At 43.5% G+C, this 13,166-nt stretch overlaps 2 protein-coding genes across 2 annotated transcripts in view; one reads left to right on the top strand and one right to left on the bottom strand.

The window, feature by feature from the left end:
- f8 (coagulation factor VIII, procoagulant component) overlaps positions 1-11,236 on the bottom strand; it is a 243,650-nt gene extending 232,414 nt beyond the window's left edge. Inside the window, exons 1-3 of the mRNA XM_062027658.1 lie at positions 11,109-11,236; positions 10,748-10,962; positions 10,527-10,674 (exon numbers count right to left, since the gene is read on the bottom strand). Of these exons, the coding sequence (XP_061883642.1) occupies positions 10,527-10,674; positions 10,748-10,962; positions 11,109-11,140 (395 nt within the window). The 5' untranslated portion in view covers positions 11,141-11,236. The remainder of the gene's footprint in view (positions 1-10,526; positions 10,675-10,747; positions 10,963-11,108) is intronic.
- The window catches only part of lpla (lipoprotein lipase a), a 743,422-nt gene that overhangs the window by 598,108 nt on the left and 132,148 nt on the right, over positions 1-13,166 (top strand). The gene's annotated exons all lie outside the window — the stretch shown is intronic.

Below are 13,166 nucleotides of genomic sequence, written 5' to 3'. Positions count from 1 at the left end.
AGCCTGCCATTGCAATAAAATTGTAAATAAGTGGTCAACTCACGGCATTGTGTCTCGATTACCGTGACGGGCAGTTTCATTGACGAGTGAACTAATAGTTGGGTGTGGCTCACCCTGGGTAGTTGGTCGCCGCCTAAAAGAGCAACGGGTTGATAGATCCCAGTGAGATAAGACACTGAAACGTAAGGAAGCGGGTTGATAGATCCCAGTGAGATAAGACACTGAAACGTAAGGAAGCGGGTTGATAGATCCCAGTGAGATAAGACACTGAAACGTAAGGAAGCGGGTTGATAGATCCCAGTGAGATAAGACACTGAAACGTAAGGAAGTGGGTTGATAGATCCCAGTGAGATAAGACACTGAAACGTAAGGAAGCGGGTTGATAGATCCCAGTGAGATAAGACACTGAAACGTAAGGAAGCGGGTTGATAGATCCCAGTGAGATAAGACACTGAAACGTAAGGAAACAGGTTGAAAGATCCCAGTGTGATAAGACACTAAAACGTAAAGAAATAGACACAATGGCCTTGGAGTGTGACAAACAGAAATGTGATGGCGGCGGGGCAAAATGTGATGATTGACTGCCGTTCAATGATCAATTGAATGGACGGTTGTCGACAATGGAACTAGCAGGTAGAGAGAGAAAAAAACAGAAAAAAAAGGAGAACGTTCCTTGAAAGGGGTTAAGAGGGAGTTTACAATACTCGAAAAGTCGTGAACTCAAACGTCTGGTAAAATAAAATAAAAAATAAATTTAAAAAAGTAACTGGAAGTTTTATGGTAAAGTGAAACGCAGAGAGTGTGCTGCTGAGTGTGAGTGGGAGTGCTTACGCGTGCTCGTGTGTGTGTGTGCTGCTGAGTGTGAGTGTGCTGCTGAGTGTGCGTGTGTGTGTGTGTATGTGTGTGTGTGTGTGTGTGTGTGTGTGTGTGTGTGTGTGTGTGTGTGTGTGTGTGTGTGTGTGTGTGTGTGTGTGTGTGTGTGTGTGTGTGTGTGTGTGTGTGTGTGTGTGTGTGTGTGTGTGTGTGTGTGTGTGTGTGTGTGTGTGTGTGTGTGTGTGTGTGTGTGTGTGTGTGTGCGCTGGTGAAAATGGAACACTCAGGGAGAGAATTTAAGAGTTTGGCATATGATAAAAGTAAACGGGGATTAGGTGGAAAAAACGAAATGCAGCAAAAGAAACGATGATTAATGACAGAATGAACTGATTGTTTTTTTGTCTGCCGCGCATGCACAAGACAATTCAAACGACCCGCCCAGACTTTGACTAAGTCACCGCCCCCTACTCCAGTGACAAGAGAAGGAGGTATTAACACGCCCCCTCTAAGATTAATCCTGCCTCCGAAAATTAACCCCTTGTACACGTCTGACCATTTTCTCCGGCAGACATTTTTGACACATGACATTAACACTTTGGACATACTACAATATAAGTTTCTTGCCGATGCATACATGCAAGCCATTGTTGACCTTGCTTTCCCACCTGTACCTCCGGGAGGGAACCTTTGGCCAAACACTTTGGACAAAGTTAACCCTGATATACACGGTGCCAAAAACAATATATGGCAGGACATTTTATTTATCCCATGCAAAATAGGGCTAATGACAGAGCAACAAGGAAACGACTACTTAAATTACAGATCGCTGAAGATAAAAGGTTAAAAGAACCAAAAGGTCAAAGATCAGCTAGGGTATATTCAGCAGTGGGTGACCTTGCTTTTGAGTTCCAACAGGTGGAGGAAAGAATCCTCAACAGACGTGCGGTTGGACTCGGGTGGTGGACAACACGATGCTTCAAAGCCGGTCTGGGGTAGACGCTGTTTCGGCTGTGACCAGCCTGGTCACTGGAGTCGTGACTGTCCGAGCATTTCCGAACAGGAAAGGTTCCGTCGTGCCAACAAACGAACACGAAGGCGTGTAAGAGGACGCCCACATCAGGAGCCACAGCAGGAAGTACCGACAGGACCCCTGCTGGACATGAGTGTCAACGGACAATTTTATCAGCCACCCATTCGATTCTGAATGCAGAGGTGCCAAAAAAACTGTGCTTCCTCTTTAAAGGTCAAAGGCTTCGCTGGGGTCACAAGAAGGTTACCTGTCACCAAACCACTTCCGGTTCAGATTGCTGGACCTCCTTTACAGACTGTACCCTGACATTCAAATCGCAAAGAAGGAACATTCCTGGTGTTATCTGACGGCTGAACCACCCAGCTGCGACACCACTACCAAGCATACCACAGCCTGAAACAACAGGAATGGCTCTAACGGTGAAAACCCTGACTGACTGAGATGCTTCCGTGTGTTCTGCCACCCGACTCGCCATATGTTATGATTATTTATATATGTTGGAACTCAAGGTGTGGCTGCTCATGTTGACCTATCTTTGCAACAGCTAGCATGGTATAAGATGGACACAATAGTGTCCCACATTGTTCCCTTGCTCTCTGTCTCGCCTACAAAACCAAAGAACTTAGGTCCAATGATAAGACACGGCGTAGCTGCCAAACATTACACCGACACCCAAATACCACATTTTCAATTGTTTAGGTTTAGCCCATGGTTATGTTAAACACATAACTATGGGCTGCACTTTAGACACCTGTAGGCTACGAGGAGCTAGCAGCTACACAACAGCTGAGCTAAAACGACACATTACATATTTAAGCATATTAAATAATTATAGTTGCTCATTACATACACATAATCGTCAAGACAGGAGTCTGATAGAAAGTATTCAGTAACAAACGTGTCTGCATCATTCAACTTTCTTCAACATGAGCTTGACTTAATGAATTATTGGGGCCACCAGGTGTGGTAAAAATTCAAAATACTATTGCTAAAGCATCCGCCATAAGGGTAGTATTTTTCTAGTATTGGTGACAATATAAATATAAGCATATTTTGTTACTTTCACCATATTGAATAAATTACATAAAAGATAGGGTTTAGTCGAGTTTGAGTTATTTGTGATATCGCTAAGGGGTCCCCTACCCTAACAACACCCCCCAGTGGACCATAGAGGCTAAAGAGACAATCATTGACCTCAAACATGACCTGTCCTCCGCTACTTGACTATTAGCTGACCTTTTTCTTAGATGTTTCTGAAAGTGATAGTATGACTAACACAGTCCTTTTTTTCATAAACAGAAGGGGGTGAGTGAGGGTGGATACAGACTCCTTGGAACAAAATCGACAATCATCCGACTCTGACACATTCCATAGTTTTAACGTTTTTACCGCGGGTAAGAAGTTATAACTAATTTTAATTTGAAAATAACGATTTTACACATCGATAGTAGTTTAATAGATCAAATTTAGAATATGGAGGAGGTGAGGGTGAACCATGTATAGTCTTTGATTTCACTGATATGATCAATACGGTACAAGGGAAAAGGTACGTACTGACTTGTGTTGACAATTACAGTGATTGGCCGGAAGCAACAACAACCTCAAAAGAGGATGCAATATCAGTAATTAAATGACTTGTGGATGACCTAGTACCCCGACATGGTTTCCCCAAAAAGATTAGGTCAGACAACGGCAACCATTTAAAAAAAATACTCACTTAGCCTTGGTCGAAAAGGCTTTCGGACTAGAACACAGGTTTGGGGTACCATCCTGAGTCCCAAGGCAAGGTTGAAAGGATGGACCAGAACATAAAAAACTAATTGGCTAAAATCTGTGCACAGACCAAATTTAATTGGATTGACATGTTGCAATTAGTGTTAATGATCATTCGAAGGTCCGTGAATAAAACTGTTTTACCGCCCTTTGAGTTTTTCACCCTATGAGCTGCATACAGGTCAGCCATTCACAGGACCAGCAGCCCCCCATGGAAGGAGGACTCAGCGTAAAACCAAAATGGTATTTTACACAAAAAATTGCAGAATTTGTGTGCCAGTTCTTCTGTACAGATTCCCTTCCACCCGCTGAGAGGGTCAAGATCAAGGTCATCAAACGCAAGTGGACGGAGCCCAGGTGGACTGGTCCCTTCTAGGTCGTAGAACGGACGTCCCGACGACAGTGACTGACAAGTGTCTTAGAACATACGGCGGACTTGAAATAGACTGGGTTAGGGGGGACAGCAAGACTTATTTTATTTGACCTGTGCAGTGTGATTAATTACGGGGGACACAACTATTACCGTGGTAATAACCTCTATATTTGTTACGACTCAACCCTGAACCATTGGTGTCGGATGCAGACAACATACTCTGGTAAGTTGTGCCCATCGTCCCTTTTATGTTGTTTTGGGGCTTGACCTGACTGATACAGACGCTAAAGGAATTATTAAAATTAATGTCCTTGAGAGGGCGTTAACTACCTCTACACCCTCTGTAGCACCTAAAGTACCACCCCACCTCGGTGGCGTTTCAAAGGCTCACATCCGTGCGTGCTAATGACATCACCACCGAAGGCCTGGTAACTTTGACCTTTGACCTTAGGAGCGGGTGCAGACAACCTGTGGCTCAGGTGGATGCCAAAACCTGGGTGACTGTGTTGCTTCTTCCGCTGGACGTCCTTTTCCCCACACATACCCCGCCCCTTTTAAGTTGACTGACATAAATGGCTCAGACTGTCTTATTTCCTTGTTCTCTGAACCCATGCCACTAGGGTGCGATTTGTTGGCTAGTGTGTACCCTCCTGTTGACAATTCCACCCGACTTCTTCCATTTGTGGCCCAAAAGCTGAATTACACGTGTTTTCAATTCAAAGGACCCTCTTCGTCCCCCAACAAATTGGGTGACATTAACCCTTCCTGGTGCACCACACTGATAGATGGCTCGAGGATAGGCCCTTGGGCACGAGCTGACTTATTCTGGTATTGTGGGGAGCACAGATTGTACATTAGAATTCCAAAGTTATCCGTGGGGTTTTGTGCTATGGTTGGACTGGTGACCCCACTCACTCTAGTGGGTACCAAATTAACTCCCCTTGTAACTCCTGTCTCAGCTGCCACTCTAACTCCCCGCCGACGCCGTCATGTTTTATCTCGGAGGAGTGTAAAGGGCTCCTTCGATTTGACGAGGAACCCTGATGGTGTTTACTTTGATGCAATAGGCCAACCTAGGGGGGTCCCCTCACAACATAAATTGTGGTGTGAATCCTGTGCAGGTTTCGAAAACCTTCCTATCATTGGTGCTATTTTCCCTGTGACGGCTACTAAAAATGTTGAACGCATTAACTATGTTTTTTATAATCTGTTGAGACTGACCAACCTGACTCGTGACGCCGTTGAGGGACTTGCTGAACAACTTTCCCCGACCTCCCTCATGGCCATACAGAATCGCATAGCCCTTGATCGCATCCTAGCCAAGGAAGAAGGTGTGTGTGCAATGTTTGGTGACCAATGCTGTACCTTCATTCCTAACAACACTGCCCCCGATGGCTCAGTTCAGAGGGCCTTAGAAGGCCTCCATGCCCTGTCCAGGGAACTTACTGAAGTTTCAGGGGCCTCTGACCCCTTCAAAGATTGGCTCCAGAGCACATTTGGCAGGTGGACTGAGCTAATTAAGTCTGTCCTGGTCTCAATTGGAGTTTTTTTGGCCATCATAGCCTCATGTGGCTGCTTTATCGCCCCTTGTGCTAAATCTTTATGCACCCGCATCATTGTTAGAGCTTTAGAAGGTCAACCCCACCCTGTTTCTGGACTCGTTATGACTCTAAAGGGGGTCGAGCAAAATGGAGACTTTCGAGAAATGTTGGTTTCCTTCCCTGACCATGACGACAGTGACGTGGACTCCCTCCATCTATCTCCAATGTAAATATGCTGTTGTTTTTATTGCTAGCTTGCTCAAAGGAAAAAAAACAGCACCTACTTTAATGTGGGGCGTGCTTTAGAAGTGTTTAACTAGTAGTAAAAGATCTTATTAGAAGATCTTAAAGGGGGAGTGATGGAACGAGATATTTTCCATATATCCATATTTTGTGTTACTTTTTACTTCCGTAGTCATATTACAAAACAGCTAGTGCTTTTCCAAATTGTCTGCTTAGTAAAAGGTTGACTGTGTGTTTGAGGCCTTGGAGCTTCTGGAATGCAAGCGGTAGACAAAACAAAAGGGTAGAAGAGTACAGGGAGAGGGAGAAGAAGGCAGACCGGATAGAGCCACGCATCGGGATAGTTTGGGCAAGGCTGGTCTCATTATTGCCAAAGCTTTGACAATAAACAACGAAATACCAACTACTGCTTTTGGTGGTCAATTTAACATCAGCTTATTTGCCATTAAAAGAACTTGGGAGTGGACAGCAGACTTTGACTTCCTTGGGAGGAAGAGCTGTCGACGCAACAGTAGGCATTAGCCAGGCCTGCAGCTCCTGCAGAACTCTGCTGCTCGTCTGCTAACACAGACCCGCAGGTGTGAGCACATCACACCTATACAAGCGTCCCTTCACTTGCTCCCTGTGCGCTACCCAATCAATACTATACTAACGTCCCTTCACTGGCTCTCTGTGCGCTACCCAATCAATACTATACTAACGTCCCTTCACTGGCTCCCTGTGCGCTACCCAATCAATACTATACTAGTGTCCCTTCACTGGCTCCCTGTGTGCTACCCAATCAATACTATACTAGCGTCCCTTCACTGGCTCCTTGTGTGCTACCCAATCAATACTATCCTAGCGTCCCTTCACTGGCTCCCTGTGTGCTACCCAATCAATACTATACTAGCGTCCCTTCACTGGCTCCTTGTGTGCTACCCAATCAATACTATCCTAGCGTCCCTTCACTGGCTCCCTGTGCGCTACCCAATCAATACTATACTAACGTCCCTTCACTGGCTCCCTGTGCGCTACCCAATCAATACTATACTAGCGTCCCTTCACTGGCTCCCTGTGCGCTACCCAATCAATACTATACTAGCGTCCCTTCACTGGCTCCTTGTGTGCTACCCAATCAATACTATCCTAGCGTCCCTTCACTGGCTCCCTGTGCGCTACCCAATCAATACTATACTAACGTCCCTTCACTGGCTCCCTGTGCGCTATCCAATCAATACTATACTAGCGTCCCTTCACTGGCTCCCTGTGCGCTACCCAATCAATACTATACTAGCGTCCCTTCACTGGCTCCCTGTGTGCTACCCAATCAATACTATACTAGCGTCCCTTCACTGGCTCCCTGTGCGCTACCCAATCAATACTATACTAGCGTCCCTTCACTGGCTCCCTGTGTGCTACCCAATCAATACTATACTAGCGTCCCTTCACTGGCTCCCTGTGCGCTACCCAATCAATACTATACTAGCGTCCCTTCAGTGGCTCCTTGTGCGCTACCCAATCAATACTATACTAGCGTCCCTTCACTGGCTCCCTGTGCGCTACCCAATCAATACTATAATAGCGTCCCTTCACTGGCTCCCTGTGTGCTACCCAATCAATACTATACTAGCGTCCCTTCACTGGCTCCCTGTGTGCTACCCAATCAATACTATACTAGCGTCCCTTCACTGGCTCCCTGTGTGCTACCCAATCAATACTATACTAGCGGCCCTTCACTGGCTCCCTGTGTGCTACCCAATCAATACTATACTAGCGTCCCTTCACTGGCTCCCTGTGTGCTACCCAATCAATACTATACTAGCGGCCCTTCACTGGCTCCCTGTGTGCTACCCAATCAATACTATACTAGTGTCCCTTCACTGGCTCCCTGTGCGCTACCCAATCAACTTTAAACTCCTACTATTTGTTTTTAAATGTGTAAACAACCTTGCTCCAACATATCTCTCTGACCTCCTTCACCCTTACTACCCCACCCGATCCCTAAGATCAGCTGCTGTTGACGGTCCCTGACACAAGGCTGAAGCTTAGAGGTGACAGAGCTTTCCCCCAAGCTCTGGAAGGACTTACCTTTGAGTGTTAGACAGGCCTCCTCTCTTCCTCTCTTTAAATGGCTCTTAAAAACACACTTTTATTCAATGGCCTTTAACACTCTGTGATCTCCATCCTGCTATGGCGTCCCATAATGCACCTGCTGTCAACCTGTTTCTATGTTTTATTTGTTTTTTTGGTTTTTTTTGTTTTTGTTTTTTTGTTTTGTTTTTTTTGTTTTTTGTTTTTTTATCATGTTCTGTTTGTGTTGTGTTGGCTCGTTTTTCTTGTGTTATCTTTTAACCTGCCTATTGTACAGCCCTGTGGTACATTTTAAATGTGCTTTATAAATAAAGTTGATTTAATTTGATATATGTATACTTGCAGTGTGTATATAAAACGTGGATGGAGGGTTTTGACGTTGTTTTAGAAGGTTTTGAGGGCAACAACGGTTATTCCCATTAGCCAAATTTTGCAAGCGTCTTTTATCATCTTTAGGATGCAAAAAAAAGGAGCTGTGTTCTTGTCTCTCATAATGATTGGGAACGATAGGCAAAATTCTAAAAAAAAAAAGTGCAGTTCACCTTTAAAGGGGTTATATTATGAATTATTTTCTTCATGTAAAAGACTTCCTTGTGGCTTACATAACATGTCATGGTGGTTCTTTGCTCAAAATGTTGCATAGATGATGTTTTACAAACCATCTTTAATTTGCTTCCTGACCGTCTCTTCAGTATGCACAGTGTTGTGGTCTGTCCTATTTACATGCCTCCACTTGGACTGCTTCTTCTCTCCCTCAGCCATGTTGTAGCTTTTAGCGTTATCAATAGTCTACTGACAGATAAAAGATAGAACTATATGTTACTTTGTATTAGAAATGGCAACAGTGCAGGATGCATGTGCATGTACGAGCTAGTCTGCCCCACAACAAGAAGATAGAGAAAAAGGTGGACATTTTTGACTACAACGTCGGACTACAGTGGCCGACTCGAGCAAAGGTCTTCGAGTAAATCTCTACCATATATGGAGATAGCCGCTGATGTCACCAATGAGAAAAATGTAAAAAATTGCACTAATTCTAAACGGCTTGTTTGGAGGAAGTATGAAAGAAGGCAAGATTGTTTTATAAATATCTCTGCCATGCCTCTATGGTATGATTTCAAATTTTCAGGACTTTTGCAGATCACAAATACACAAAAACAGTTACCAATGGGAAGAAAAGTTGGTTCTGCATAATATGTTTCCTTTAAATCATCCAGCAGCTATAAAATCATAAAATGATATTGCTGTACAGACAATATATCTAATAGGACAGTCCATACATGTTGACACACACCCTTCTTACTGCAGTTTGCATGTCCTTTCCAGACGTACTAAATAAAGATGCAAAACAGCAGCCACAGAACAATTGCAGTCTTGATAAAAAACACTGAAAATGCTAAATGATTACATCTGCATTTTTTCCCTACCAGTATTGTGGGTGTTCTGATCAAACAGCATATATTCCACCTATTCATGAAGACAGACATGCTCCTTGTTTTGCTCACTTAATCCTCTACGCAGAAGTTTAGTTGCTAGCTTATCCAGTTTGCCCTAAGGGCTTTGCGAACACATCGAACCCAGAGCAAGCAAACAGAGATAGCCTCTGCGGGGAAATGTCCTTCATCGGAGGTCCACTACCAAGGCAATGTGTGTATGTTGAAGTAGCAGCGGGCTAAACTGCCAATCACACACTGATGTTTGCCCCAGCAACAGCAGAACGGAGATAAAACAATACACCCAATCATTGATACAATTCAACTGAAAAATCAAGAGCTGTGGAAGAACATACAAAGCGCATATTTGGTTACTAAAGGCTTTGGAACTACGGTACTTCCTGCTTCCTGTACTTCTAACAATAGTCATAGTAAATAATGAGAACAGTTTGTAGTGTAATGTTCCTCCTCCTGACATAAAAAGGTGAACATTCGTCAAAACATGCACCACCGCATTATGGAAAGCAGCTGTATCAGTTTGTCAGAGGTCACCAACATTGTGTCCACTAACCACGTTAAACCCAGATTCCGAACTAACAAAGGTCTTAACTCATTCTCTTTCTATGCCACATCAATGTGGAATGCGCTCCCAACAGGTATAAAAGAAAGGGCATCTCTATCCTCCTTCAAAACCGCTATAAAAGTTCACCTCCAGGCAGCTACAACCCTAAACTAACACCCTCCCCGGATTGCTAATAATCAAATGTAAACAATCAAATGCAGATTCTTTTTCTTATGCCTTCTGATCTCTCTCTCTCTCTCTCTCTCTCTCTCTCTCTCTCTCTCTCTCTCTCTCTCTCTCTCTCTCTCTCTCTCTCTCTCTCTCTCTCTCTCTCTCTCTCTCTCTCTCTCTCTCTCTCTCTCTCTCTCTCTCTATGTCCACTACCCCCCCCCCACCCCACCCCCCCTCCACACTCCTGATTGTAAATAATGTAAATAATTCAATGTGATTATCTTGTGTGATGACTGTATTATGATGATAGTATATATGATAGTATATATCTGTATCATGAATCAATTTAAGTGGACCCCGACTTAAACAAGTTGAAAAACTTATTCGGGTGTTACCATTTAGTGGTCAATTGTACGGAATATGTACTTCACTGTGCAACCTACTAATAAAAGTCTCAATCAATCAATCAATCAATCCAAAAAGTGGACTTTGCTTGGAGTGCTTTGTACTTTACCTGCGAATATTCCAGATTAATATGTTGGTGCCCTTTTTGGAGTGAATGGAGTCAAAATGTGCATGGATGTTCTCCAAGGAGGAGATGATGGAATGCTGCAGGATGGCTGCCAGGCTAGCCTCAGAGTCCTCGGTCACCACCAGCGACCGTAAACACCAGTTAAGGTCACATGGTGGTCTGGAACACCTTAGTCTGGCTAACATGGTCCTTGTGAAGGATATTAGTGTGTTGGCTGAAGGGGACGATGGGGACGACCACGGCCTGGGACTTGATGCTCTGCAGGTAGGTCTGAGAGAGCATGCCCACCGATTGGCAGCCTCCATTTTTGGTGAAGATGAGGGCATCGCTGCCAAGACGCGTGGAGCCTGACTTGAAACCGTTGCCGTAGATGCCGATTGCCTGATTCTTACTTGAGCCTTTGTCGGTAAATCCAAAACTGGAAGACAAGTGAAGGTATACAGAGTGTCGTTGTGCCTATTGTAATGACATGATTGTTTTCTTAAATAGGGAAAACTGTTTTGACAGCCTATAATTGGATGGTTTTACTCTGCAGGTTGCAGCATGTTAAAGTGTGTGCCAAACCTGAGCATCTTGTGCAACTTGTTGGGTGTCATGCCACTGCCATTATCAGTGATTGTTAAACACAACTGGCTGCTCTCCGTGCAAATGTCCACCCACACTTGCTTTGCGGATACCCCAGGATCTGATGCATTGTCTGCAACATAATAGAAGTAGAGATAGAACATGGGAAAAATACACATCACTGGATTGAAAAGGGCGATTATTCATGAGGCATTCAGATATATAGTTCTGCTTTAAATAAAACCTTACTGAAAGAGATTCATTATGTCTTCTTATTCATATACTTATCAAATATTCTTATAATCAGACAATATTTTTGGTATGTTAGATGGAATTTTAACCTGACATGTTTCCACTGTCATCTGCAGTCTTCTTCAGAAGGGTCACCTGACCACTGTGATGTGTTGCCTATCAGTTGTTCTTATAGGCGTGGCCAACCAGGCCCACCTGTCAAGTCTACCTAATGTTAGCATGCTTCTGTCCTGCTTGCTGCTTGTATGCAATACATGGCATCTATCATGTTGAACACGCGCAGTTATTCTGGTTTGTAAAAAGTGGATAAAGTGTTACCCCAAGACATTGAAACAACGTTGAGAACTTGTTAAATTAGGTCCTGACGTTAAGCAACTCATACCTAACATTGGAATAACATGCTTTTTGATGATGTTTAAACAATGTTGGGTTCTGCCGTGGATTTGACCATTTGAGTTTTGGTCATTTCCTAACCAATATTCTACAACACAAATACAACATTGAAACAATATGCTACATTTATTCAGTGTCAGGTTATGTGACGTTGATTTGACTATAATTTTCCATTTCCCAACCAACAACGTGGATCCAATGTTAGACAACATTGTCTCAATTTAGAAATGCAACAATTTTGCAACATTGTTTTGAAGTCAGTTTTAAAAAGGACATGTACGTATAATCAACATTGTATCAATGTCTTGTTCCGGTTGGGACGACTTTAGGTGTGGGCCCTAGGGTTGCCAACCGTCCCTTGAAAAACGGAATTCTCCCGTATTTAGAAACATAAGTACGCTCCCCTTATCAATTTGTGAAGGGATGCACTTTGTTCCGTATTACCGTGCAAATCGAAACAGTCTTTTAAATGTCAATGGAGTGATTGCATTAAGAAGGCGCTTTTATATTGCATTTTAGGGTAAAGCGGCAGCCCTTACCTGCTCCGGGACCAAGGAGCTGACAGCAGACTCACACATGACCATTGCAACACAGAATTTGGCTAATCTTATTGGTCGAGGCGCTGGCGTGTGCGACGAAAAAAACGGGAAAAAAAAGAGGCGAAGACAAAAGCATGGCTGCAAGGGAATGACGCCGAGACTGATGCTACGCATACCAGCAATAAGCTTTCTCCACCAGGGAACAAAAGCAAAAGGCTGCAGAAATACACATTTGATTGGGAAAGGAAAATATGTGGCTAGAAAAGGTGAAGAATTATGCCCACCAAGCGCGCTGCGTGGTTTGATGGTGGATTGTGTGACGTTAAACGCCATGCTGCTGCTAGTCGTGGTCATCAGAGACCCCCAAACCAGTAGAAACCTTGACTGGTTTGTTGTCCATCAGGCAACACCAACAACCAACCAGAAGCCAAGCAGAACATAGTTTACTTTAAGACTAATATTTACTTCATTTTCATATTTTGTGCATTAAACTTTAGTTGTTGAGTTATTTGTTTGCCATGTAGCCGATTTGTATTACTCCAAAACATGCATTTACTTGAATCTAAGTTTGAGTCAAATAGTATCCTTTCACCAAAAAAGGCCAAACCCATCTCTCATATACCAACACTAAGACTACATCTCTCATATATCAACATTAAGAGTACATTTTTCATATACCAACACTAAGACTACATCTCTCATATATCAACACTAAGACTACATCTCTCATATACCAACACTAAGACTACATCTCTCATATATCAACACTAAGACTACATCTCTCATATATCAACACTAAGAGTACATCTCTAATATATCAACACTAAGACTACATCTCTCATATACTAACACTAAGACTACATCTCTCATATAT

Source organism: Entelurus aequoreus, linkage group LG19 (assembly GCF_033978785.1).
Source record: "Entelurus aequoreus isolate RoL-2023_Sb linkage group LG19, RoL_Eaeq_v1.1, whole genome shotgun sequence".
In the NCBI taxonomy this organism is placed as follows: domain Eukaryota; kingdom Metazoa; phylum Chordata; class Actinopteri; order Syngnathiformes; family Syngnathidae; genus Entelurus; species Entelurus aequoreus.
Note: the sequence above shows the minus strand (reverse complement) of the source record. Positions and strands in the feature narration are given on the sequence as shown.